A 27,533-nucleotide genomic window follows, 5' to 3' on the forward strand; every position below is an offset into this window, starting at 1 on the left:
CACTGCCGGGGACACAGTTGAGTGTTTCACCCCTGTCAGCATCCACATTTTGGATGCTGGAAATGCCTCAATGACACAGTTTGCATGACCTGAATTCTTCCACTAAACTTTGTTCCAGCAGTATTATGATCGGGGCAATAACAAACCACAGGTGCTGCATATCTGTGATGCCTCGGGTGGCTTGGGTTCACGACATTTGAAAAATTCAGTGAGTCACAGCTTGTTACATAAAGATTTCATTAAGAAGAATACACAGCGTAATTAATTTTCAGTGAAACACAGCAGCTGAAGGCAATTAAATCCCTTTCAGTCATGAAGGAAAAATGCTGATAAGCGAGAGGAGACGAGTAAATGAGGGACTCAGAGCTGCTAATGAGTCTTTGGATGCAGTTCATGATTCTCTCATGTGAAGTTCCAAAACAAATACGCCAGTCACAAATAACCACATGGGATATTTAAAGTATCATGTTTTTAAACAAGCAATTATGCCTGGATTATTTGTATAATGTATATAAACTGCAGTGCTGCTGCCATATCTAAGTGTGGGGAACATTTATATCTTTAAATTGTCTCCAAAAAACTCTAAATATTGATCACAGATAGTTTAATAAAACCTGTCACCATACTTCTTCAGCCTCCGTCCTCCTCTCCTCTCCTCTACCAGACCATTTTATTATCAGCTCAGGCCAGGTCATCCAGGTTTAATCACCCTCCTGGGTAAATGTAGTCCCAGGCAACAGCGAGAAGTAATAAAATGGTAATTTAATTAGGAGAACCTGAAGGTGCCGGGTGGTTGGGGACGGTGGGGATGACACTGTGAGGATAAAAGATGAAGTTGAAGGGACGTATGGAAGAATAGAAGGAGGGAGGTGGGGTGTTTAACACGCACTGATTGCACAGGAACATACTGAGGTGATTTAAGCTGTCAGGGGAAAGTGGCCGTGGGAATGAATCTGATCTGACAGGGAAAAGGTTTGTATGTTTTGTATGCTAAACACACATGACTTTACAAACACAAATTCAGAGAGTGGACAAAGCTTCAAAGTCACCAAATAAGTGAAATCAAAAATCAGACGTTGGGAAGACCCATTTAAAAGTGTAAAATCCATAATCGTACAATGCTTCTCTATGGTGAGCTGGTCCTGATAACGTCCTTATATTGTGTTCTAATGGGCCTCATCATCTCTGACTGCTGCTTCCAGTCAAACCATACTCAGCTCAGTCAAAGGAAAAGTCTCATCCACTGTTGTTTTGCAGCTTCTGTGAGCTGGCTACGACTCTGCCGCATGTTGTTACAGATGCACTGCAATAGTTCTGAGTGCAACAAGAAAGTTAGGTCACTACAAGAAAAACACACATAAGATGATGGCCTTGATGATCACAGCTCTCTCAATGGCAGTTTTGCATCTTTGTGAATCCTTTACTGAATATATTTAGAGGCTTTGATTTAATTGATTACCGCTTCAAAAGGGTGTTTAATGCACACAAACTGTAACTCTGCTTTCAATAATTCAGGGAGAGTAAAAATTTGATGGCTGGTTTATAGGGGATCCTTTGGGGCGATGGCACAGAAGAACACTGGTCGTTTAGCCCAGTTGTTTATGCTGATACCAAAGAGACCACCGGGAGAGGCCTTTATGAGAGGGCAGATTGAGACACATTTCCCAGAGTGGGTCGTCTTCTGATTCCTTCCTGTATTAGCGGTTTGATCCCTGATCCCTGTAGTCCACATGTCGAAGTCTCCTTGGGCAAGACACTGAACCCCTGAATTGTTCATGGAGACAGAGGTATCAGTGTGTGAATGTGTGTGTGAAAGGGTTAATGTGACATGTAGTGGAACACGCTATGAGTCGTTGGAAGACGAGAAAAGCTCTCAATAAGTGCAGTCCATTTAATATTTATCTTTTTAAAAATGGTGAGCATGAAGCCAAAGTTGGTGTGAATGGGATAATGCGGGTCGTACAACCAGCAAAATTAAAGACCCCCTCCAGTGAAAATCAGGTGTTTAACCTTGTAAACACCTCCATGTGGTGTTCTTCATGTGCTAAAAGACATATCAGGGACAACATCAGCAGTCATCTCCATGGCTGGGCCTGTCTGCTTTTAAACTGCAGTGTACCAAGGACAGGCTGAACAACATGATTTCACATTGGCAGGTTTGAGACGTCACCAACCTAAGGAGCCAATCCCGTTTAGGGCTGCAACAACTAATCGATTAAATCGATTAAAATCGATGATTAAAATAGTAGACGAATTTCATCATCGATTAGTTGGGTCTTTGTTATCATGCACGGCATGCACTGTGAAAACATCAGTGGGGGCAGCCAGCCAATGCCGCGGCTTGTGTAGCTCCCGTGATTTACAGGAAGTAATGCCGTCTCCGGTCTCCTTTAATATGAACATTAATTATTTTTCAGTGAGTAGTATCCGTTTGTTGTGCAGTGCTGATGATGTGTGCGCCTCCGGTAGATTAGTGTCCGTGTACACGGCCAAACGCACAATAACAGTTTCTAACATTCATTTAAAAATGAACGTAACGGACTGAAACTTTATTTTCTTTCCTCTCCGTTTTGTGATGGACCCACAGCCGGGCCGCTGATAAGCTGGGCAGCCGAGGACAGTATACCATAGTAGTAAAGCTTATAATAAGCTAACGCCACTGGTAAAGCTAAATTAACACTAACTCTTGTTGAATGCCCGGCTTCATTAATCATCACAACATGGAGCAAAAACTGACGGAAAGTATTTCTGTCCGTCACGTTGTGTTTAAATTCACTTGTAATCGTGTGTTTGTCCGTCAGAACGGACACGAATCTGTCGCCAATTAGCTGAAATGCGGTCGGACAGAAACTGGAGTAAGGCATTACGTTATAACGTTTCTGAATATTTCATGCCATTAGTCAGAGACGGACTAAAGTGAATCTTTTATTTATTCACAACAGAAACTTGACCAATGTCTGATTAAATATATATTGGTTATTTACATTTCCCTATTATACTCAGTTCATGGCTGCATCCCCAATGTCCTTTTTAATTGTAGTGGCCTTGTCTGTACTTTGCTTTTTCATGTGAAATTATTAAGTGAATCAACAAGATCGGTTGGAAATTTGCATAGTGGGCGGGGACTAGGAATTTTACAGAGTAATTAAACGTATTTTGCAAAGAAAAAACATATCAGACACAGTATATCATTTCAAGCAGAGCATTTTACACGTCCTAAAACATGACTGGAGCTGCTCTTTAAAGCACACCCTTTTCTTGTTACGTCCTTGAAAGCATTATCTCTGACATACTCTCTTAATATGTTCTGGATTTTGGAGTCAAAGTTGCCCAAAGTACCTCCTTTCATGTTTTTGTTAGACAGACAACGAAAGTTAGTCGGCAATTCAAGCGTGAAATGACCTCAAACCAAGGTCAAGGAGAGAAATAAACTGTGTGCACCCTGATACACAATATTACACTGTGCCTACTAACACACATACAACCACACAGACAGACTCTCTTACACACCACAAACCATGTAATCCCATCAACAGCTCAGTTAATCTGATCCTTGCAAATTCCCAACACTGAAACAGAGTGTAAATATTGGCCCCAAAACATCCCTCAGTAGAGCGTTTATGCAGACCCTCTGTCTCTCTCTCTCTCTCTCTCTGCATCACACGCACAAACAATGTGTCAGCAGCAGCTGTGAAAACTTCAGGAAGATTAGCTTCCTGCCAGATTACACCCTGACTCTAATGATTTTGCAGCACAGATTTCTTTCCAGTTGCTTTGTTTTCGTCCTGCTTTTGTCCACATCTCATTACCAGCAAAAGTTTGTCCCAAAATGATTCATGATACTGTTGCAGTACAAGCTGTGCTGCGCCCGTTGGTACGCTGCGCCCGTGTTTTCCTTCTTTTTTGGCTTTCCAACTTGAGAGTCTCTTCTTTTTCTTTTCATCAGTCTGCTGCAGCTGAGACATTAAAAGTTCCACAGAGTTCAGAGCTTGAGTCGTGCAGTAAACTGAGCTAATTGTCGAGTTCAGCGTCAGAAAAAAAATAAGGGAAAGATTAAACAGAGCTTTCGTTGAGAGCCCTGAAAGACTGCGGTCATCTGGACACAATAGGGCCTCTCATGGGTATCGGCAGATCTGCCTGACAGTGCAGGCCGACCCTCACAGCCTCATTAGCAGTATAGAAATAGATAGCCGCTGTTATCTGGAGTGGAGTTGTCCTTCTGTGTTTGGACAGGCCTTTTCCAGCTAATCAATATCCCTCCATTGTGTGTGTGATCACTGGAACGATCCTCTCTGTCGGCGTTGTGGTGGCGTCGGCCGGGTTGTTTCAAACTACATAGATTATTGGCCCCGTCTTGTTTTTTCCTGTCTGTGTGCGGGGAATTACGTCCGTATGCGTGATGTTTGTTTGTTAAGAAACGTTTGTGTTCATTTCTAGGATGCAGAAGCTGAAAAATCGCAGTTAAACGCAGATGGTGGTCAAATTCAGTCAGACGAGACACGGGAGAAAGGGAGTGATTGAAGCGAGTGAGAGACAATGATGAAGATTGTGAGGGAAGAGAGAGAGAGAGAGAGGCCGGATTATGCTCGCTGCTGTCCTTTCTGATTCTGCTGCGACATCCGAATGTGTCTGAGCTGCTGACTGAGGTCTGGCTGGAAGGTCTTTGTAGCCATGAAGGGCACAGTGAGTGTGTGTTTGTGTGTGTGTGTGTCTGAACAACTTATAGTCGTCGCACTAAAACACACAAAACCATGAGCGGTTCTGGGTAAATTTGCAGAAGCAACACACCTTTTTTTTATCCTTTTATTGTGCTTTAAACGCGTCTGTGATTATGTGTGTGTGTCTGTCTGTGTTTATATGTGATGTCTGAGTGCACTGGAGCGTGCTGATGATTATCTGCTGAAGGCTGTGACAGTGTGGTTTGATGAAGGAGCAGATGTTCTGTTTGTGTGTGTGTTTGTGATTAAGCATAATAATACAGCCTTAGAGGAAACAGGCAGGTGATTATGTGTTGTAATAAAAACACACATTCACACTGTTAGACTCTGTGACTGATTGGAGTGTTATCGCTTTTAAAATCAGCGACATGTTAACATTTTGTTCAGAGGAAAACTCACTATTCGATTATAAATCTTCTCTTTTATTGCTTCTTTTAAGTGTCATATTCTTTTCTTTATTAACGGTCGTGTCTGCACAGTCATTATAGTTTCTGATATCTTGTTTTCCTCCCTCCAGAAGGAGACGTTTGCCGTCATTCACTCACGCACGGTGGGGAAAACAACCTCCATCCCCCTAAACACAAACCCAGAATTAGATTGTGTCATTTTTCCAGTTTTATCATGGTACGGTGTCGGCATCGAGTGTGTTTCCTGTCAATCATCACACGTCTCACCCACGGGAGGAGATGTCGCCCGTTCAGAGTTTATCCACACATCTTTGCATTTGGAGCATTTTATTATTTTCAAGCTGCTTGTTATTGCACGTTTGCATAAAAATCAAATGAGGAGTGTCACGGCGGGAGAAGAATATCGGAGACGTGTGAGTTTTTGTTTGTCTAAAAGGTGATGATCGGTGGGTTTTCTTTTGTTTTGGTGAGTTGAGGAGCCAAAATAAAGAAATAAAATTGCTACTAAGCAGAATTCTTTGCAATTTAGTTTCATTTTTTTGATAATCTGTGCTCATTCGCTGCACACACACGCAGAGCGACGTGAACCATGTTACTAACAGCTTGACTGCAATGATCCTTCCAAGTTCTCCAACCAAAACAGAGTTTAGATATTGGCTCAGAAAACAGACACGCGGACTCAACCGCTCTTCATTTCCATCTCTCTATTTCTCCTCTTCATAAAAAGTTTCACTAAGTAAAAATGTAAATGCTTGTCACGTCCAACTATGTTTAATTACTTATTTTCTGACAACATTATTTTACCACGTCTACTGGTGTCTACCCATGTAGAGAAGTAATAAGTTGATAAGTTGATTGACAGAAAATTAATCAGAAGGCAAATATTTATTTAGTCCGACCTCTCAAATGTGAACATTTGTAGCTTTGTATTTAAGGTGGGATTAATAGTCACCAGTAGGGGTGCGAAACGCAGGGTAACTCATGACAGTGTACGATTTGATACACGATACGTGGCCCACGCTAACGATAATAGCACGATACAGCGATTCTGTGATAATTCATATATTGCAAGACAATCACATAATGATACGTCACGATATCAGAATACAAAATGCCTCTAAAAAGGTAAAGTGCAGGATTATTGTATACTGCCATTTGGTGTCAGTTTCACAGAGTTTGACACAATGTACGTGTTAATTAAATGTACTGAACTATAGAACAACTGTAAAAACTTCTTCTTTATCCTGCTGTCAGCTTCTTCTTCTTCGGCCAATTAATTTCTGTTCACGTTACCCTCATTCATGTCATAAGCGCCACCACAGGGAGTCATTAAGTAGTGAGGCGGTGTGTCGAAATCACAGGGAAATCTGTTTAGAGCGCCGTGTATTTGGATCTTAAAATATCAGCGCCAGGACAACATTATATTGCCGTATCAATATTTTGTCTTGCCCCTAGTCACCAGTTTACAAAGAATAATCCAAAGAACACTCATCCTAAGATTTCCTGGGGACTATTTCTTCTTTAGAAAATGACTTCAGATGAAACAAAAAATCTGTATTTTCTGTGGATTATTCAGAATATCTGCAACTAGAAAGACACATGATTTATTTGTAATAATATTTGTAATACAAACTAATGAACAATACAATACTAATACACTTTTCATTTTATTGTGGCTCAGAAGTTGATGGTGTTAATTGAATTAAAATCTGTGTCACCTTTTCAGGCTCATCCCTGAATTGTTTTATTATTTATAGAATCAACAACTAACAAATGACCGGAACTACATTTTTACTTAATAATATATTTCTGTTTTAAATGTGGCTGACTCTAATGTGAGGTGGTGTGTGTTTGTGTGTGTGTGTGTGTGTGTGTGTGTGTGTTTTACAGGATTGAACACCTGAGCCTGAACATGGCCATGCAGCTGCTGGTGGGAGTCCCTCTAGAGATGGTCCACGGTGCGCTGCGGATCGGACTCGTCTATGTGTGTGGTGTGCTGGCAGGTGGGTGTGTGGTCTCTCTCTCTCTCTCACACACACACACAAACACACACACACACACACACACACACACAGTATGCAACAATAATAATGTCAGTTCTTCTCCACTACCTGCGCACATTTCCCTCCTTTTCATCTACACACACACACACTCTCTCCCGGGGTTTTGCATTTCAGCTCTTCCGTTGTTCCATCTGCCTGTTGTGTGTTTTTCACGCATTCATCGGCCTATCAGGTTCCAGCCATCGTGTTGGTGGATGCTGGTCAGTGAGAAAGTTTAGCGTATGTTGAGGACAGATGGCCTTGTGCGTCTGTGGGGATGTTGGGGGTCGTCGGCGCCCCTTCAAAGCCTCTGTATCCCCCCATGGACATGTACAAAAGGGCAGAGCAGAGAGAGTCATCTCACATGGAGCTCAATCATTGAACACACACTCAGTAATAATGAGATAGGAAGAGTGGAGTGTATGAAGCTGGGATACGATGAATTCATAAGTGTTAATAAGCCTGAGAGTGTTTGAGGGCGGGGGGCGAGGATATGAGAAACCTCGAGGTGGGAGAGGAGAGGAGAGGAGAGGAGGAGGGTGAGATTTAGGAGAAGCCGAGCGAGGGACAGCAAATGAGAAAAATCAGACACACGGCTTTGAACAAAATGTCACCGCTCACGTCCTGCTTCGCGAGCAACCTCAGGCTCAGGGGCAATTTCAGTGTCGAGCTCTGTTCAGCCGAGACAGTAAGTCTGCATTTCTGTGTGTGTTTTTCTTTCCTGAATAAGCACACAAAGTCTCCCACTGCCAGTTTTGGTTTCACCTCTCAAAAACCAAACAGTTTAGGGGTGACACTTGTGGCTACGAGGCAACTGCAACAGAATTATTTGGCTGCTTTTTGAGATTAGGGTTCGAATTGTTAGGGGATGGAAACGGGATATCTTAAGGCAGCAAGTGTGCTGTGTTTGTTGCTGATCAAGGGGAAAACGGAGAGGATCTTGGGATATGATTTGCAGTCAACGCAATTTTGTTTAATGCTCGTGAAAATTATGTCTCTATTATTCTCTCTGTCTTCAAATCTCTGTGTGAATTACATTTACGTGTGTGTCTGTGTGTTCAGGGGTCAGTGACAAACACCCAGGGGAGACCAGCTGCGGTGGCCTGTAGCATTAACCTCGCAGTGACACGAGGAGGAAACGCGCCATAAATCACACGCACTTATGTACACACACGCGCACGCACGCACACACACTCGTCTGCTGTTTTAATTAGATATCGACCAGCAGCTGAAAAGGGAAAGCACGATCTGGTTGTGTTGGCTGTGATGTTTGGCTTTTGTGTCTGACTGGGCGGTTTCTTTTTTTTCTAGCTGGGTGGCAGAACGACTTTCGCCAAGTCACGATTCTGACAATGTTCAACATTTAGCAACAAGTGGGAGGATGTGAAGAGCTCATAATTGCTCATCATTGTATGTGCGGCATTAATGTATCATCTTTTTTATGGCCTTTTTGATCTTATTGGATAATAAACAGCATGTACGTATAGAGATGGGAAAATAATGATTACATTTTCCAGTAAAGGTTTCTTTTATTATTGTGATTTTTGCTGCATGAATAATCGAAATTCTTACATCTTTTCTTAAAGTTATAATCTCCAAGTTCTCAGTTTCGTTCTATTTGGCGACACCTTATGGCGATAAAAGGCAATTGCGGATGAATACGTCCAAGATAACCAGACAGTTTGCTCTGGTTGTAACTCTTGATTTTCCTCGCTGACGGTCGCTTTCCTTTTTAGACTGTTTGCTTCATCTGAGCGTCCAATTTGTTTCTTTTTCTTTTGATTTTCACTTATTCTTGAAGTTGTATCTGTAGTCATCCATCTTTTCTTTGTTTGTTCAGCCATAGTAGATTACTGTTTACTCGCAACACTGGCAGAGACCGGAAAAGCAGCCGCTTAGCACTGCCTAACCTCTCTGGCAGACCAACCACTGCTGGGTGATGGAAAACACGTCACTAACTGGGCGCCGCTTGTGATTTTTTTCCGTGACTGTCTCCACAGACACTCAGTCCATAATAATACTCTATACTGCAAATGTAAAAAAGTCCATCAGTGGGCCATAGGCTCAGTCACCTATGTGTTACCTCCTTCGGTGATAAATAGTGACTTAACAGACATTTATTTACATGAAAATCTTCGAGATTATATTTAAAGCTCCTGTGAGGAGCTTTTGGTTTGTGTTGATTTTGGCGCCCCCTGTGGACAAAGCTGTACCTCTTATCTCTTTGCTGATTTTGTCCTGTACATGCTTAAGTGGTGACAAAAAATCACTTAAAATTTTAGCCCTGGAAAATGTAAACAAAGGCAGCGTGCAGTTAATCGCTTCGTCTGACACCTACCCCCCGCCAGCAGTTTCAGGCATTAAAAATAACTACATAGAAATAATGACAATCTTGTCGACGATGGTCTGGTTTGCTTTTGTAGGTTATATAGAGACATCAGAATTAATTTCAGTCTGTTTCATAACAAAAAAGAACTCCTCACAGGTGCTTTAAAATAACTAATGTATTTAATATTTATTTACTCTCAAATCACAGTTTATAGGCAAACAATGTATTGGCAATTTTTTTTGCATTGCAGGGATATTTTTGGCGAAACAATAATACTTTAAAGGATCATTTGAATGGTTATAGCTGGCGAGTTAACTACTACTAAAATGCTTGTACTTGTTTTTAAGGTTGAGGTCAGAGGTTGGGTTATTACAAGCAAATGTCAGTGAGAGTCAGTTCAATATTACCAAACCAAACAGTTGTGTTGCTGTGGCTTTGGAAACACAAAACACCCTCTCATAATGTATTTGAAAGAAAAATGACTTCATCCATTTTTTGCTAACTTGAATTCGTCGATTCAAAGCTTCAGATCGTCTGTATATGGGACATTTTTGCTTCAATAATAGATATAAAAGAAATCAATATATTAACACTAAATTGTTGACATACACATTGATAACAAAGCATTGTTGACATATTCTTTCTAACTATTCCTGACATATTTTTCACAACAGGTACACAAAATAAACATACAAACAACAATGTTAAATCTGCGATGCAGTGATGCTGCCAGATTGTGTAGAAGCACAACGAGCAGTAGTGCACAGAGAGGGGCTCAGCTGGCACACACAGGGGTCAAGGCAGAGTTCAAAGGTCAAGTAATGACTCAGAGAGAGGTCGACGACCCTTCAGGGCTGACACACACTCTGACACTTTAATGGAGACAATGGACTTGAATGTAAACACAAACGTCTGCCTGCACAGAGAGGATAAGACAGGTGCAGCGACAGACGGGAACAAGTGTACAGCAGAGGATCCGGCATCAAACGCAGACATGTGGACAATAAGACAAACACAATCCCACTTTCAACTCAGGCAGACAAACTGTTGACTTTTCTCATTAGCAGTGCTGATGTGCACGATCATCATTATCATTCCTCCTCATGTCCTCGCTTCCTGCTCTGCAGTTTGGAACAACAGCCAAGATAAATGAGGTGCCACTTTGGACTCTAAAAACTACCGGCCTCCTGGGGGACTGTGAGAGACTGTCCTTGTCTCTGTGTGTGTGTGTGTGTGTGTGTGTGTGTGTGTGTGTGTGTGTGTGTGTGTGTGTGTGTGTGTGTGTGTGTGTGTGTGTGTGTGTGTGTGTGTGTGTGTGTGTGTGTGTGTGTGTGTGTGTGTGTGTCTGTGTGTGTGTGTGTGTGTGAGCCAGCATCCAAACTTAAATAATGTTATTAAACTAAGTTAATTACAGGGATGGAGGTCACCCCGCCTAGACACTCTTCCTAAACTACAAAGGTGGTGGTGTTCTGAACCAGGTGTTTAGGTATCTTTGTGTGTGAGTGTGTATGAAGAGGAAGGAAGTAATGCTGAGGGCTTTAAAAGGGTGTAACCAAGGAAGCGGAAATCTTTCTGCATTTGACTATACACTATTTTTTATTATTGATTCACTACTGGATTCAAAATTAAAGCGTGATTTTGAATGTATTCACAGTCGATTAAAGCTGCTACCAGTACTTCCATTATTCTGTTATGTGCAACATAGGCCCTGAAGACACCTGGTATTAACATGTGTCCTGGGTGATCAGATCACAAGTGGTCAGCATTCACACTGACCACTTGTGATCGGATCTCACTTTCCCGCTCTGTATGCAAATCAACACGGAGCCTAATTCATCTTAATAAGACTTTAAAACATCATATAATAAAAAGAACTGTGATGCAGGCTCGCAGCAGAGCCAAGAGAGCTGCTGTGCACGAGCACAGAGGGAGGGAGCGGGTGAGCAGGACTAAAGTTATGACGTTAGCTTTGATCATAAAGCCTGATGCTCCTCTAACAGCTCAGTGTTTATCAGTGAAATATATGAACTACACAGCGTATGGACATATGACAGCATGTGGAGAGCATCTCCACATGTGGCCTGAGTGATCAGATGTGAATGCGTCCTCAATCCGTCCTGGGTGTGTTCACACTTGTAGTTAAGGCTGTCCATTTGTGATCCGATTGCGAAAACCACATGTTGATACCAAGTGTGTTAAGGGCCATATATATACATATATTATATACATATATGTTTAATTTGGGGACCGAATCAGAAATGTACAAGTAAAATCATCCTGATTTTTGCATGAATTAATTTCCCTTCAACGGCTTTCGTGCCTGTTAGAGAAAGGGAGACAGTGTGATTGTGTGTGTGTGTTCACTCAGCTGTTTAGATCACTGTGCAGTGTTTAATGACCTGGTAAGTCAGTTGCTATTATGACAACACCTCGCTCTGCTGCGTGCATCATGGTTCACACACCTGAGAAGGCCACATAGTAGGCAAAGAAGGAGCACCTTTTAGCGTTTAAAAAGTCCTAAGAAGGTGGCACTTAATAATTTCAGCCTTAATTTTAAATGCATCTTTTCATTGGATGTTCCAGATGTTTTACAAATGACATGATGTGATTTAACAAAACAGTTCCCAGACAAATATTCGGTATTGTCAGTAAATAGTCATGTAGCGATTCAGTTGTTGTTATTTCACATTAACTTATGCTACTGTTTGAAATAAGGTGTATTAAAGTACCATAATACGATACCTTTACACTAACAATAGTCCTTTTTCTTGGTTTTTCTATATTTCCTCTCTACAATGAATCCACAGTTAATGTGTGATATGAAAGCAAATACAGACAGAATGAGGCGGCTGAAGGACGCGGGCATCAGAAGAATTCAGTTTTCTATAATGTCATGGTTGTGTTTGCAGTAAACTGCCTGTTTTTTAAGTTATTTTTTGCACATCTGAATGGTTGAATACACGTGTAGCTACCTCATGCTTGTGTCGGTGGATCAGTTTATTCTTCCTTTCACCTCATGCTGCGCCCGCTCCCTTAAATAGCACCATGATGGAGATGCCACGGCTCGTCCTATCATCCCTCCTGACTGTGTGACTATGCCCTCCACAGCCCTTTCTGTGTGTCGATTACTTTGCTGCATTTTTACCAGAAAGTAGACACTTTAATGTCTACATGGAGTCTACTTCCTGATTCCATTTGTTTGGTTTATGTTAAATTTTCTTCATTCTTCATTCAGACCCTAACTAATGTGAAAAACAGACACACACAACCAATACAAATGTACTTACGCGTGTGAATCAAGCTAAGTCTGTCTTTACCGTTCACTGCATCATGAAATGCACATCAATAATATATAGAGAATATATATGAATTCTTGTGTACAGTAAACATGCATGCACGTATCTATTATAGTTAATTAAAGTATATTCATGTTCGAGAGAGAGAGTGAATGTGGGTGAATAATCAGCCGTATCTCCCTTCTGCCTCCTCTATCCTGCCTCTTGTATACGCGCTGCAGATGATGACACATTTCCTCCGGGGACTCTGTTTGTTAACGTCCCCATATTTAAACTTTTGAATTCCTGAATAGAAAACACAGAAATGCCTGATTGTATCATTTGTGCATGCAATGAATTAGTACCAAGGTGCAAAAGAGAGCAATTCCCTGTTTGCAGCAGCACTAATTCTATGAATGCATTTGTTTTACATAAAATCACAGCGTGTGCTGGTTCTGCAAGAGAAAGCCTCTTCTCTTGAATGCCTATTTACTAAACACCCGTGTTAAATAGCAAGTAGCAAAGCCGCCTTTATGACGTTCAAAATAGATGTATCCAGTGTGCAAATGGTTCTTTACAAAAACAGTTTGAATTAACCAGTCTGTCAGTGTGATCCTCTAAGGGAAGAAATGAGTCACATTTCAAGTAAACAAAATAATGTACTGTGTCATGAAGCGTTATGTTGCATTAAAGAACATTTACTATATTTGTATCCATTAATCTTCAGCATGGCAGCCAGCCAGGTTAAATAAATCTGATGTAATCTAAGGAAGCTTTCTCCCCACATTGTCCATGAAGTAGCTGCTCTGGAGCTTTTACACGATCTTTGTCAGCAAATGAAGTTTTCCTGAGTTGGCGTACTTTAATGCAGCTATTTCTAACACATTTAGATAAACGGTGGATCTTTTGAGTAGTTGTATGTTTAATGTGTTGTGTGTATAAATGACAACACTATCCACAGTTCCCCTTAACTCTTCGGTTTTATCATCCTTCATGTTATTTGTTTTTTTATTTATAGCACCATCGAATAAATATAGTTACCCCACACTACACTACCTGTTGATCACAAATCAGCAGGCAAAGTTAGCGACTAGCTTGTGAGCATAGTGAAGCATTAAGCAGAGATGTGGACTTGAGACTTGATGACTTGGACTCGTGTTGACTCGAGTCACTGTTTTGGTGACTTGCCACTTGACTTGACAAAAAATAAATGACTTGAGACTCGACTTGAGGCATGATGACTTGAGTGTGTTCATGAGTTTGAATGTTAGCTGTTAAATATAAAATTATAAAACTCAATGTTGTCAAGTTTCTGTCTAACTATCAGGTATGTACGCAGAGCAAACTGGGAATCATGATTGGACGACTCAAAAAGCTCCCAGGTATGTGATTGTCATGATTGGATGACTGGTTGTCAGTCAAACTCCTCACTATGGCAACACGCAACATCAAAGACCCCTGCTTCCTGATGTTTTTCCCCAAACAGAGGCCTCATCAGTCGTTACTACTCAATACTGTCTCAGATCAGACCATCATCATGGCTGCGTTTGTGCCAAGATAATACAGATGCAATTCATTGTCATACTTTTTGAACAGGTTATAAATTGGCCAATAATATCATTATTAGACGAGCTACTAATACCTTGTCTTTTCTCTGTATAAAGACCCGATATTACAGGTTAGAGTGCTGGATCTTAGGTGGAAAAAAATGACTTAACTAAGGACTCGACTTGACTTGATTTGACTTGACTTGACTTGACCAAGATAAAATGACTCGAGACTTGCTTGAGACTTAAACCAAATGACTTGAGACTTACTTGGGACTTGAGCAAAGATGACTTGGCATTTAGCAGCCACAGTGTCAGATAATTCCCTCAGGAGTTGGTGGAGACCAAAAAAAGAGCTTTCAGTATTATGAAATTTAAATGTGTACAGGCTGTTCCCCAACACACACACACACTCACGATAGCAAATTTGCTTTATATTTTTACCAGCAAAACAAAGATGAACACCTTAATGGTAAAAAAAAAAATGTCCGCATGCAAGACAATGACTGTTGAGATAAAAAAATCATTGTCATTGCTAACAGGAGAAATATTCAGTGACAGTTCCCCTTCCTTGGTTGCTTTTTTCAGATGTTGACACTACAAAGTACCCATATATGATTCTTAACATAAGCATGTTTCTCTATCATCACCACAGGGTCTCTGGCGGTGTCTGTCACCGATATGACGGCACCAGTCGTTGGATCATCTGGCGGGGTGTACGCCCTGGTCTCTGCACACTTGGCCAATGTAGTAATGGTACGTTTCTGTGTGTTTCTTTGTGTGTGTGCGCGATGATTATCACATCACTCAGTAGTCCCGTCACTACAGAGCATTGCCTCATCATGAAAGCAGCCTGTTTTTGGGGCCCAGCAGGTGCAGCTCTATCTCCAGATGCCAAACATTCCTCACATCTCCATCAGTTTCTCCTTTTCCCAAAAGATCACAAAGTGTGTGAGCACGTTTGAAATCCCACCCCACTGCACTCTGACATCTACGTCTGCTGTGTTCAATCTCCCCCTCCTGTGGGTCATCGCAAAGCACTCAGGTGAACCTCCATTACATCTGATAAGGTGCTCAAAACATACCCTGCTGGATCCTCCACAACTTTTTTGGGGTCAGGATGAAGGAGTTTGCCCTCCTCCCTCCTCCTGAAATCATATTATCTATCACAGCAAGAACACATTTAGGGTCAGAGCGTCTCTGGGGCTTTAAAATTGACATAAATGGAGACGGAGGGCGAGTGCTCATGTCATTTCCTGTCTGTGTGTGTGTGTGTGTGTGTGTGTGTGTGTGTGTGTGTGTGTGTGTGTGTGTGTGTGTTTGGAAAGAACTTGACCTTCTAGCACAGACTGCTCCCTCTGTATAATCTGAACTTGAAAACATCCTCATGAATCGTTTCTTTCTGTCTCTTTCTGCAGAACTGGTCGGGAATGAAGTGTCAGTTTAAGTTGTTCCGGATGGCCATGGCTCTGGTGTGCAGTAAGTCCGAAAGCAGATGCCACACTTCCTTTTTTTTTTTTACATCAGTCAGTCTTGTTGTTTCTGTGGTGCCTTTGCCTTCATGATAAGAGGTACAAAAAAATTGAAAACACTACTTGCTATAGCCGCTGACCTTTGACATGCCCAACACAATGAGTAGGATGCCGGACAGTATTTGCAGGATTGTGCAAGATGATGAATTGGTTTGCAATTTTTCAAGTCACTCTTAAAACAATAGACCAATATTCAGGAGCCAATAAGAACATCTTTAGCTCATTCCTCCTGTTCCTACTGGCCACTAAGAGATCCCTTTTTCATGTGTTTGTTTTATGGAAATGAGAAGAGATGAAACGTACAATCCCTGCTTTTGCAAAGAATTACATCAAAAGTTTATCTGAACCTAGTATGAGACTTCAGCACTTTGACTTAGACTGCTAAATCAAGTATAAATCTTACTTAGTCCCATAAGTACAAAATTCTATCTCTGCCACTAAGTGATACCTAAACTCTTGCACCTACGTAGAGGTTATTTTATTAGATCGGCATGTACTCATCAGGAACATACACACTTCCACCTTGTTAACATTGTGTTATCTCTCCCTCTGTCCTCTCACAGTGAGTGTAGAGTTTGGTCGGGCGGTGTGGCTGCGCTTCTACCCTCCGGCCTTCCCTCCGTGCCCTAACCCCAGCTTTGTAGCTCACCTGGGAGGTGTGGTGGTCGGTCTGACTCTGGGTGTGGTGGTCCTGCAGAACTACGAGCAGCGACTCCAGGAGCAGTCCTTGTTTTGGATCTTCTTCTGTGTCTACACCTTGTTCGTGCTCTGCGCTGTCTTCTGGAACATCTTCGCCTACAGCTTGCTTGACGTCCGATTGCCCCCACCACCATGACTCTATTTTCAGGGGTAGGCAGGACACTGTCTCCCCTTTATCCCTCCATCAGTATGTGCGACCGCTGTGCTGGATGTGTCAGCTCAACCTTCATATTTTGAGCCTCATTGTGGGGTGATCCGAACTGTCTGATGACCTCCTACATCTGACTCTGTCGCAGAAAGGCACCTGGCAGACAGGAGCCCCCACAGTCTCCTTATAACCTGCTAACTTTCGGGTTAAGCCTTAACATCGTTCCTGCTTACCATGCAAGCTAACATCCATCTGCTCTTAGTCTGGATCTCTGTTGGACGCTTGTCTCAAGAGTATCAGCCAGTGGGACATTTGTCGGCATCACTGCTTTGTCAAATGAGAAGCCTTGGATCTAACACAGTCCTGTCCACATGGCTTAACCTTCTCTGCCTCTTCCTCCTCTATCCAACGGTGCCTTCACAAGGAGACGTCAGCCTGATGAAAGTATCTCTGCACAGTGGCCTCTTTTTCTGGCTGACAGAAGTGAAACCCTGCAGTATAAACTGTTTTCAGGGACAGAAGATCCTGAAAATCCTATAATCTACCTGGGTCCCCAGAATCAGTTAATGAAAAGTAAGGTCATAGGAGAATTTAGGCTTAGTTGGTGTTTTGTCATCATTACAAGCAGCTCATAAGCATGAGAGGGAAGATTAGACAGAGGGCAGGGTAGCTAAACCTCTCGAAGGTCCAACACATAGAGAGGGAAGAGAGTTTATAGGCTGCAGCTACTGAAAAGCTACATAAGAGGGAAAGTGTGGGTTACGTATTCAGTGTTGCCTTCAGGCGCCTCCTCAGAGAAGGATTAATTTAAACCTCAAACTTGCGTCTTTGTCTTTTTTGTGTGCGCGAGGATTGAGACAATTGTACCATTGTGTGTACAGATCAGAAAAGAAGCAGAAGTGCCATTCAGACTGTAAGCTTTCAAAAATGATGCCAAAACACCAGGGGAAGAGCACTCCCCCCTGAAGAGAAATGCTTTTGTGTCAGAAGAATTCATCTCATTTTGTCTGAAAGGATGAAGTTGAATGTAACAAAAGACGTGATCTCTAACAAATCTCTCACTGACGCCCTTGAGAATCAGAAATGCAGTCAACTTCTTCTCATTTGGTTTCCCCTATGGGCGTTTGCAGTGTTTTTAAAGACGGATAGAAATTATAACGAAGTGTTAGTACGTTTATTTATTGTTTGATGAGGTGGTAAATTAAGGAAAGTGGGATTCGACTAATAAAAACATCCAATGGGGACAGCCGGGGCTTTTTCTCATTACCAAACGCAGAAGAGCACACATGCCTGACCTCGACTACATCCGGGCTGGGGTCATTTCACTCTCATATCGGTCAATGGGTCAGAGAAGTAAATCAATGCTCTCTCATTAGTTCCCGCCACAACCCAGATTGTTAATTGATTGAACCGGGATAGAAAAGGACCCCAGCCCGAAGCTGCGAGTCTCTAACTGTACTGTACTTTAACCTCATGTTACACTGGTAACTGCTTCGCACAAACATTATTATAATGTAATTATATACAGATTAATATTTTAACATGCATTGGCTGTTGATTTTTTTTTTTTACTCTGTGATATCAGTACGTTGTGAAAAATTGATTTGTCCGTCAGCTTTGTGATATGTTAGCTGTATTCTGTATGTATGCTATTTAAAACCTGCTAAAAGATGGTCTGGGATTGTATATAATAAGGGCTACAAACAGAGTGAGGGGTAAATCGCTGATAATATTTTAACATTGTGCATATTTTGTAGATTTGATATGTACATACTGGAGTACATTAAACAGTTTTATACAGAAACAAGATGTGATTTCTTTGGATTTATGTTGTTTGTCTGTGTTATTCTTTACAGTAATTATACAGACATAAGTACTTTCCAGTCATCCTGCCCAAAAACCTCACTGTGACCTTTCGCACATGCTAGCACACCCACATATCAGTTTTTCTTTGATTTTCAGGGAACAGAAATTACCCCCCATCATGCAAAGAAAAGTGCTCGAACCAAGCTTGTCTGCAGCCTTTAAACTACATTAGTTTCAAATTCTGAACCCAAAGCAGACGTCAAAGTGATCAATGAAATGTGCGAGCCTACAAGAATCAGCCATAATTCATTCGGAGAAGGGACCCCTTAAGCTGTCACTAAGCGTCTTCTCTGTCTAGCCGGTACAACCATATGGAGAGTAGCGGCTTTGAAGGCGTACAATGAAAAATTCATTAGGCGGCCAAGGAAAGCCGCCTCAGTTGTGTCTCCCCTTCATAAATCTCCAATTTCAGAGGTAATCATTCACCTTGGTGAGGAAGAGAAGACAAGTGTGGCTGCAGGGAAGGGAAATCTGTCTGAGTGCATTTGTGGTGTCTCTCCACTCATGCTGCCTGCTGAGAGCTGCACTTGTTACAACTGAGCCCAATTTTAATATGCATTTCACATCTTTTTAGGTACATGCAAGGAGGGGGATATAAGATGACATTTAATGGTCTAATTACCATTGTTTCTAAGTAGATGATGGTGTGACGGTACTTTTGTCATTCCACTCTGTCAGTGTGTGTGTTATCTATGCAGTGCCTTGGCAAATTTAGTGGTCATATTTTGGCCAAAGGTAGGCTATGTGTAAAATCAAGCAATGTATGAAGACACCAGTAAGTTAAATTGTTGTCATGTTAGGTGATATACATTTCTTATTCTAAAGCTATGAGTTCATTGCCATTATCCACTCTTCCTGGATGTTTGCTGTGGGATTAGGATGGCGTTTAACTGGGACGGGGTTGTCTACATCATATCTGCCAAATGAAATACACCGTTTTAACTAAAGTTTTTAACAGACTTCATGCCAAACATACTGAAGGCTGCATCCATGATGACAAAGCACGGGGCCCAGTTTCCATTTCTGCACCTTTGTCTCCATCAAGAGGATACTGACGACATAACACGTTGCAAAAGTAAGAATATAAGAAAATGTGTTGCGAGGCCCATCGGTGCTAGAAGCTGGCTGGGACGCACGGCCAAAATAGTACATGGAGAGAACTGACGCGGCCATGCTACAGTGAGATGCGTTAAGTAGTCTCGGTAATCCGATTTCCTCGAGGATATTCCACAGCAAAGTTTTGCATGTTTTGTCTGACAAAACAATTTATAATTTCTATTTATTAGTCATTCCCTCGAGCTGACTGCTTGCCACCTTGCAGAGCACGAAATAAACACACTATTAGATATTTTTACTACATAATGCACGTGTTATACAGTATTAGTTTATACTGTAGCCTATATATTTTATACAAGTGATATAAAATCGGATATGAAACAAGATACTATCATTCGCTCCATAAACAATATTTAGTGTACAGGGAACGAAGTTTCCTCAACGCTGCGGTTTCCAAAATAGGAACAAAAATACAATTAAGAAAATTACATAATAACAAATAATATTTAAAAAGTACAAAGACAGTAAAGTATGACGTTATTTTTTTATATATATTCATGTTTACATTGCCAAGTCCACTAATTGTGTCGTGTGTATCCTTATTGCTCTCATTTGTTGTCACAACCATACACTTTAGATCCTGTTTAAGCTCTTATTGCGTCGTGTGAGTAACAGACTGAATGTAGACATGTAGTGAGTTTGAGTAAAAAAGACATCTTTAATCATTAGAAAATAACTATAGAAACTCGCTTAAGCTAATAGGGATCGGTTGAGTTATTATAATATAATAATCATGTAAAGCCACCTGTCTACAAAACTAGGGGCGGGTCTATGACACGAGCTATATTTTCTGTGTGAGCGAGACCGTTGTGTCCCCTACAACTTCCGCCTCCAGCTAAGCGCCATTTTCGGCGTCGTCACGGGACTACAGCATGCCGTTGTCAAGCAGATAATAAGACAATTATTTAACGTTGAAGACCTCTTTTTCAGTATTTCTTAAAAATGGGAAGAAAAAAGAAGAAGCAGATGAAGCCATGGTGCTGGTATCCTTTTCACCAGATGATAAAAGGCTAAGCTAGCTATGCTATAGGCTACATGTTAGCTTGACAAAAGGAGGCCGATGCTAGGCTTTAAGCTAACGTTAGCTAGAGTAGGTGGTCATTTGCGACTGGTAAATCTTTATAGGGAGGAATTTAATTCAGTCTGTTCTGAGTAATGTTTAAAAGATTTTCAATACATTTATGTATCAGGATACTGCTTTGAGATAGTTGTTTGCTAACGTTAGCGATACCTCCTTCCTAGCGTGTTGACATGCGAGCTTAATCCGTGACTCGAGCTTCAATGCACCTTGTTTGTCTCCGCGTTGTTGTGTAACCTTACAACTTCATATGGAGATAAAGCCTATGACTGCTTTTAATTCAGAAGTAACGCCATTGTTATGGAAATCCTAGCGTAAGTGAACTCGGTGTTGTCTAGTGTGATGTTAAATCTTCTGTTATGCTCACGTTTCCTGTATTGCACATAATCCTTAACTCCTTACTTAAGGTACTGTAATCGAGACTTTGATGATGAAAAGATCCTCATTCAGCATCAGAAGGCAAAGCATTTTAAATGTCATATTTGCCACAAGAAGTTGTACACAGGCCCAGGCTTGGCTATTCATTGCATGCAGGTGGGTTTCTTTACTTTGTGGAAGAGATAAAGTGTCTTTGTTTTCCTAGCTCCCTGTCCTGGAATATTCTGATAAGTATAAGGATGTTAGTTACTAAGTTGTCTTCATAAAGTGGGCAATCATTGTAATTTGTTTGTTATGGCAATATGCAGTGGTTCACTCTGAATTTGTTTCAGGTACACAAAGAGACTATTGACAGTGTACCAAATGCAATCCCTGGAAGAACAGACATCGAGCTGGAGATCTATGGTATGGAGGGGATACCAGAGAAAGACATGCAGGAAAGAAGACGAACGTTGGAACAGAAATCACAAGGTTTGTACACTTACATTGCCAATTTGAGGTAAAGCAATATGATTGGGTTTTTTTGTATACAAAGCCTTCATGACAGAATAAAATGTTTTGTACTGGTACTGAGTATTTTGAGTGGTACCAGGTTAAGGGAGGTTCTTGGTAATGAATATCATCATCATGAAGTGAAGGCTACGAGACGTGCATTGTACCATAAAGTGCAGCATGAATCACATTGCCAATTTGCATGTTTTTGAACTTATTTGTTTCTTATGACTGTGTGCTTACATGTACTCAAACTATGTTTCTTGTAGAAGTTTGGGTCATTAAGTTTTTGTTCAAGCCTTTAGGATGAGCATTACCTTTCTGTTTTCAGAGAGTCAAAAAAAGAAGTCAAACAATCAGGACGACTCTGATGAGGACGACGATGACGATGATGAAGCAGGACCATCAGTACAGCAGGTTGCTGCGGTCCAGCCGCAGGCAGGCTACTCTGCTCCAATGGCCCAGCTTGGGATGCCTCCTGTGGCTGGCGCACCTGGGATGCACCCTGGAGGTTATCAAGGCAAGGACCTCTTTGTAAACAGCTTAATGTTGGGAATAAACACTGATTAAATTTGACAACTTAAGTTCAGTTCGTGACCTCAGTGACTCATGGCTTTATGTGGACCTTGTGGCCTTTTAAAGTGTTGGATTGATGCCTTTTATGCACAGGAGAAAGTGTTAAAATCTTACCTCTACTGTTATTCTTCACTCCTGCTTTCTTCTTCAAATCTTTGCATGTATTCTGTTTATGGTTTGACCGTTTTAGTCCTTGTTTGTTTCAACGTGTTTTTTAGCAAATAAAAATGTAACACAAAGTTAAAGATACTGTCCACATACAGCGGGTGACAGTTGAAGAGGATGTGTACCTTGCCTGTGTGGGGTGATGAAGTGTTGAGTAGTTTGTAAACAGAGATGACCTTTGACTCTTTGTTGCAGGAATGCCTCCTATCATGCCCGGCGTTCCTCCCATGATGCACGGCATGCCTCCTGCCATGCATGGAATGCCACCTGGGTAAGATCTTCTCTCATTGACTGTCCTTAATGTCACATTTTCACATTTATAGGTATGATCTCTACAACATTATTAAAGAACAAATAGGAAAAAACTTTTTTAAGGGTCTAAATAAGAAAACTGTAGTTGAGTAAAGCATCATTATCTTATTTGTTGTACTGCGTTTTGCAGCATGATGCCAATGGGTGGAATGATGCCTCCCATGATGCCAGGGATGCCCGGTATCCCACCTGGTGAGTTTGTACTTGGTTTACAAGAGACATTTTAAATCTATTCCAAATACAGGTTAAATAAAAGTTTATTGTTGACAGAATTTTAGTCTTTTCCCTACCCCAGTGTCTGTAAAACATACTACGCCTAACAAATGTTGACCTAATTAAGATTTATCTACACTACTGAAATTTTACACAGATAAAATGTATACCTATGAAGCTAAGGTGATTAAATTCTGATTGTTCAGGAATGCCACCTCACATGGCTCCAAGGCCAGGGATGCCCCACATGGCCCCAGTCCCCGGAGCAGGAGCAATTCCCAGTCGACCGGCAGCACCAGCAGCCCAGCCCGCCGTCACCAAACCTCTCTTTCCCAGTGCAGCACAGGTAGACACCATGCTACCCCCTAAAAAACAAAATCTCTCACACACAAGCAGACTTTTCAGATGTTTCTGTAAGCCTGTTCCCCTTTTAAAGTTATATATTTCCCCCTTTTTTTTGTTATTAAACTTCTAAATGGTGTCAGACAAACACAGCATTAGGATTTAATACACACAGTTCCCAACACTTCAGGTCTCTGGTGTTTCCTCTTTCTGTTTTAGTCACCCCCCATTTCATTTTTAAACCAGTTTCACTAGTATGTAGTGTTTTTTGTTATCAAATTTGGATCGATTATTTGGACATGTTACATGCCAATGCTGTGATCTCCTCTCCACCATGCTGCAGATGGGCTCTGGTGTTCATAGCAGCACAGCAGCCGTTTCCTCTCCACCTGCAGACCTTCAGTCTGTCTCCTCCCAGCCTCCCTTTCCTAACACGCCACAAGTACGCTCACAGACAGGACTTTGACTTGGGCTGTGGCAGCTGCATGTTGCTTATCGTTAACCTCTGCCTGTAAATCCCTAAGTTGTAAAGTGGGCTGATAACTAACCCTATTTGCCTCCTAAGCCTACTTGTGCATCGAATTGAGCCCGTTGGCCTTAATGTTGGTGTCACGGGATATTTATCCCCGATAAGTGACATACGTTTTCTCTGTGAGCTCCTTTTCTGTGCATGTGCTTTAATTAACACAGAATGAGGCATAACAATGGGTTTACGTGGCTATTATTCTGCATCATTCACCCCTCCTAACCTCTGAAGCATGAATTCTGCTATGACAACTCATCATGCTGTGAAATGACTTTGTTCGTTGTGGCCTGAAATATCACACGATCATTTTACAGGATTTAAGTTTCTTCTTATCATTGATTATTGTGGACACAAAGGATTTAAGTCATTTCAAGCAGAAGTTGCGCTTCAGTTCAAAGTAAAATAGTGTAAGGTGCAGTTGTTTTGTTTCTCATATTAAGGTATTATCCTTAAACTTTTTACTACATTCAGCCTTCAAATCTTGAATAAAAAAGCAACTTTAAGTTTTTATAAAATACAACCTTTTTACATACATGCTACATAATGATTTTCTAAAACATATTTACCCTCAACTCTTGTGTCTTTTAATTTGTTTATGTTTGTGTTTAAACCTTGCAAAGGTAAGGAAGCAGCAGTTTGGACTCTTCCTGTCACTTACCTGTACCCTGTCTTTGCGCAGGCCCAGCAGAGCACTTCAGGAGCTGCAGCTTCAAACTCCCACAGTACAGCCGCCTCCATCGAGCCTCCCAAAGCAACATTCCCTGCCTACACCCAACCCTCTGTCTCTTCTTCTTCTTCCACTTCTTCTTCTAACCCCTCTAGCAGCACTGTGGCCAAACCCCCCGCCACAGTGCCCACTAAGCCTGCCACCCTCACCACCACGAGTGCAACTAGTAAGTTGATCCACCCTGATGAGGATATCTCACTGGTAAGTTGCTTGAGCTTACCACTTTGCCCTTTTCACAGTAAGTAATGACTGATACATATAATAGTACGTTTTATGATAATAGAGTTTGTTTAATATTTTAATATTAATCTGAGTATCAATATTGAGCTCATTATGACATACAGAGAACATCCGCCTTGTGTCAAATGAAACTTTTAGATATCACATCCTTCCTCTTTCTTGGTAGTTTCTTTGTTGTGATAATGTGGAAGGATGATTCTGAACTTGAATATCCTCAGTCTGAATAAGGGCACATCAACATTGGTTCCCAATTCCTCATAATTTTTTGTGAGTGTCTGCGGGGCATAACAGTGTTTCTTTAGCCTAAATGTTGGCTTTGTGTGTTGTCCCTTCCAACAGGAGGAGATGAAGGCCCAGTTGCCTCGTTATCAGCGTCTCATACCGCGCCCGGGTCAGGCCCATGCGGCTGCTCCACAAGTGGCGGCTGTGGGCAGCATAATGCCGCCACAGCAAGGAATGCCACCGCAGCAGCCTGGCATGAGGCATCCCATGCATGGTGAGGAAAAGCTTGTTAGGACCAGTCGGTGTGAAAAGCCACTTAATTATCACTGTCATCATAATACAATCCACTGAATGTGGCCCCAGTCTGTAGCTTTCATCTCACTGAAACCCAGAGCGTGAATATATGTTTTTCTTTAGATTGATCAGTCCTTCCCAAACCTTTAAGCCATGACACTCATTCATAGATATTTAAACTATTAGCCTATTAAAAAAGTTACTGTAGTATACTGCCTGATTTTTGTCCATTTGGCCAGCGCAGGCAGAGATCCATCAGCATTTCTTTGTGCCCCTTAAAACATGACAAACATATCGACAACATACGTGCCAGAAGCCTCTTGCATTACAATGACAGCGAGCCACTGAGTCATGTTAGCTTGTCTTAGCTGCATATTTATCTAGGGCAATGTGGTGATGTTGCTACTTCCATAAAATCTGGAATATAAGACAGTTATTTGTTAATAAAAACATGTATATTTCAACACTATTTCAATTTTATTTGACCTAAAAAGCATCCAAAACACACAAATCACATCCTACCGTGTGTTTTCGCCATGTGGAGTTTGCAATCCTGCTAGCTCCCGATGCTGTAGTTAGCGGTAGCTGGCAGCCTATGGTAATGTTGAATGTTGTGAGGGTGGTGGCTGCGATGGTGATCATGACGGTGCATGTCCGTGATGAAGCGGTTCCCTCGCTTAAAACAGCGAGGAAAACAACACTGCGGCAAATAGGAGACGTTGTAGCGGCTTGGACCCAGAAACGGTTTAATGCAGAGGTGTGAAGTCGCCACTTAATAATCGGATAGCGCCATCGTCTGGGTGAAATACTGTAACACAATAACATACCTCTCTGTATTTTACACTGGTGTATTGGTCGTACTGGTATGTCGGCGCAGCCCACTTTTTAGATGAAAAAAAATGTATTAAAAGTGCGTCTTATACACTGAATTTAGCGGTACTGGTCATCTCCTTAACTTAAGCATAATATAACCTAATTTTTAAGCTACAACTGTTAAATTGCTCTTAAATTTTGATTTTCAAGACCTAATTAAGCGTTGTAATTAATTGATATGAGCTGTATCAACTGTTGAATCTGTAAGAAGAGCTGTTTTAACACATTGTGCTCTCCCTGTGCTCTCTGCAGGTCAGTATGGCGCTCCTCCCCAGGGCATGCCAGGCTACATGCCTGGAGGGATGCCTCCATATGGGCAGGGTCCTCCTATGGTGCCCCCGTACCAGGGAGGCCCACCCATGGGCATGAGGCCGCCCGTCATGTCTCCGGCTGGACGCTACTGAAGCAGCAAAGCAGCCACCACACTAGGTTTGAGGTTAACACCTTTCTCTCATCCTTGTGCTTTTTCAAACCTAGCTGCCAGCAAAGAGCAGTAAGACCAGTGGTGGTGAAGACAAACGTTATTTGTTAGAACACGTGGACATTTAATGTAACATCTTTATTGGAAAACACCACATAAGTTCCTGAAAGCTATTATGTTGTTCTTTGACTACATGTGAGGATATATTCTTTCCCCATAGGTTTCACTCAGGTTATAGAAGTGAAGTGTGTTAAAATGATTCATATTTCTTTTGAAGCTGCTGGAGTTACATGAACGTACCAACCCCTTACAAAGGCAAGTTTCTCTTGTAAACATTTGATTAATTTTATTTTGTTTATTATTTTGGTAGTTTGATTGAGGCCCTCACAGCACGCGTAGGTGCTGTTGGACTTGCGTCCCCAACCTTGGTTGGTGAGGGTCTCAGTGATGATTATAATTCCAACTGAGTAGTGTTACACATTTATGCTTCATCAGTCTCTAGCTTTATTCTTATTTCAGGTTTGTTTTTAATATTTCCCACTCAAAAGGGTACCTGTATGCATCCTTTGTAATGTTTTATGAATCTGTTGTAATAAAATTCATCTTGAAATCCATTGCTGGTTTGTCCTGACGTACGTAGAGGTGAGTGCTGAAGGTTTGTACTGGTGTTGTATTACTAGACATCTTAACTACAGGATTATCTCATCAGGTGTTTAAAATCAAGTTTGCCATCATCTATATTTTGTAGAGTCTACCTTCCATCTTCATTATGAAGACTGGATATTCAATTGAAAGAGACTCGTCTGATTACAAATTTTAGTGCTCTCAAATCTTGTGTACCACCAGCCCAAATCCAAGATGGTGGCCAACTTGTGGTTCCAAATACTGCATGTTACCTCGTGACGGTGATGGAAATAACTGCAGATGAATAAATGATAAATATTTACACAGCAGTGAAAGATGATCTGAATTTGATTCATTAACTTTTCTCAATT

At 41.5% G+C, this 27,533-nt stretch overlaps 2 protein-coding genes across 4 annotated transcripts in view; both read left to right on the plus strand.

Moving 5' to 3' along the window:
- The window catches only part of rhbdl3 (rhomboid, veinlet-like 3 (Drosophila)), a 65,659-nt gene extending 47,164 nt beyond the window's left edge, over positions 1-18,495 (plus strand). For both annotated transcript variants that reach the window (XM_069665964.1, XM_069665965.1), the window contains 4 exons: positions 7,016-7,128; positions 14,974-15,074; positions 15,737-15,797; positions 16,414-18,495. In XM_069665964.1, coding sequence (XP_069522065.1) covers positions 7,016-7,128; positions 14,974-15,074; positions 15,737-15,797; positions 16,414-16,685 — 547 coding nt within the window. In that variant the 3' untranslated portion in view covers positions 16,686-18,495. The remainder of the gene's footprint in view (positions 1-7,015; positions 7,129-14,973; positions 15,075-15,736; positions 15,798-16,413) is intronic.
- A 2,012-nt stretch (positions 18,496-20,507) lies between these two features.
- znf207b (zinc finger protein 207, b) lies at positions 20,508-27,152 on the plus strand. Of its 2 annotated transcripts, XM_069666516.1 has the most exons (11): positions 20,508-20,662; positions 21,165-21,291; positions 21,468-21,606; positions 21,959-22,147; positions 22,564-22,639; positions 22,811-22,872; positions 23,100-23,239; positions 23,579-23,677; positions 24,441-24,689; positions 25,068-25,224; positions 26,370-27,152. In XM_069666516.1, the coding sequence occupies exons 1-11, from the start codon at positions 20,622-20,624 to the stop codon at positions 26,519-26,521; spliced, it is 1,431 nt and encodes a 476-aa protein (XP_069522617.1). In that variant the 5' UTR covers positions 20,508-20,621; the 3' UTR covers positions 26,522-27,152. The 2 variants fall into 2 exon arrangements, with proteins under 2 accessions (XP_069522617.1, XP_069522618.1); XM_069666517.1 differs by lacking the exon at positions 23,579-23,677.
- The last annotated feature ends 381 nt before the right edge of the window (positions 27,153-27,533 follow it).

The sequence above is a fragment of the Semicossyphus pulcher genome, unplaced genomic scaffold (assembly GCF_022749685.1).
Source record: "Semicossyphus pulcher isolate SPU_LCO1_2020_fin unplaced genomic scaffold, fSemPul1.0.p SCAF_17, whole genome shotgun sequence".
In the NCBI taxonomy this organism is placed as follows: domain Eukaryota; kingdom Metazoa; phylum Chordata; class Actinopteri; order Labriformes; family Labridae; genus Semicossyphus; species Semicossyphus pulcher.

What these genes read in the sequence shown, in the direction of transcription:
- znf207b (XM_069666516.1), top strand. Translation starts at nt 20,622, where the DNA reads ATGGGAAGAAAAAAGAAGAAGCAGATGAAGCCATGGTGCTG. An exon ending in CAGATGAAGCCATGGTGCTG is followed by an intron (nt 20,663 to 21,164) that starts GTATCCTTTTCA and finishes TCCTTACTTAAG; the next exon opens with GTACTGTAATCGAGACTTTG. An exon ending in GCACCCTGGAGGTTATCAAG is followed by an intron (nt 22,148 to 22,563) that starts GCAAGGACCTCT and finishes TCTTTGTTGCAG; the next exon opens with GAATGCCTCCTATCATGCCC.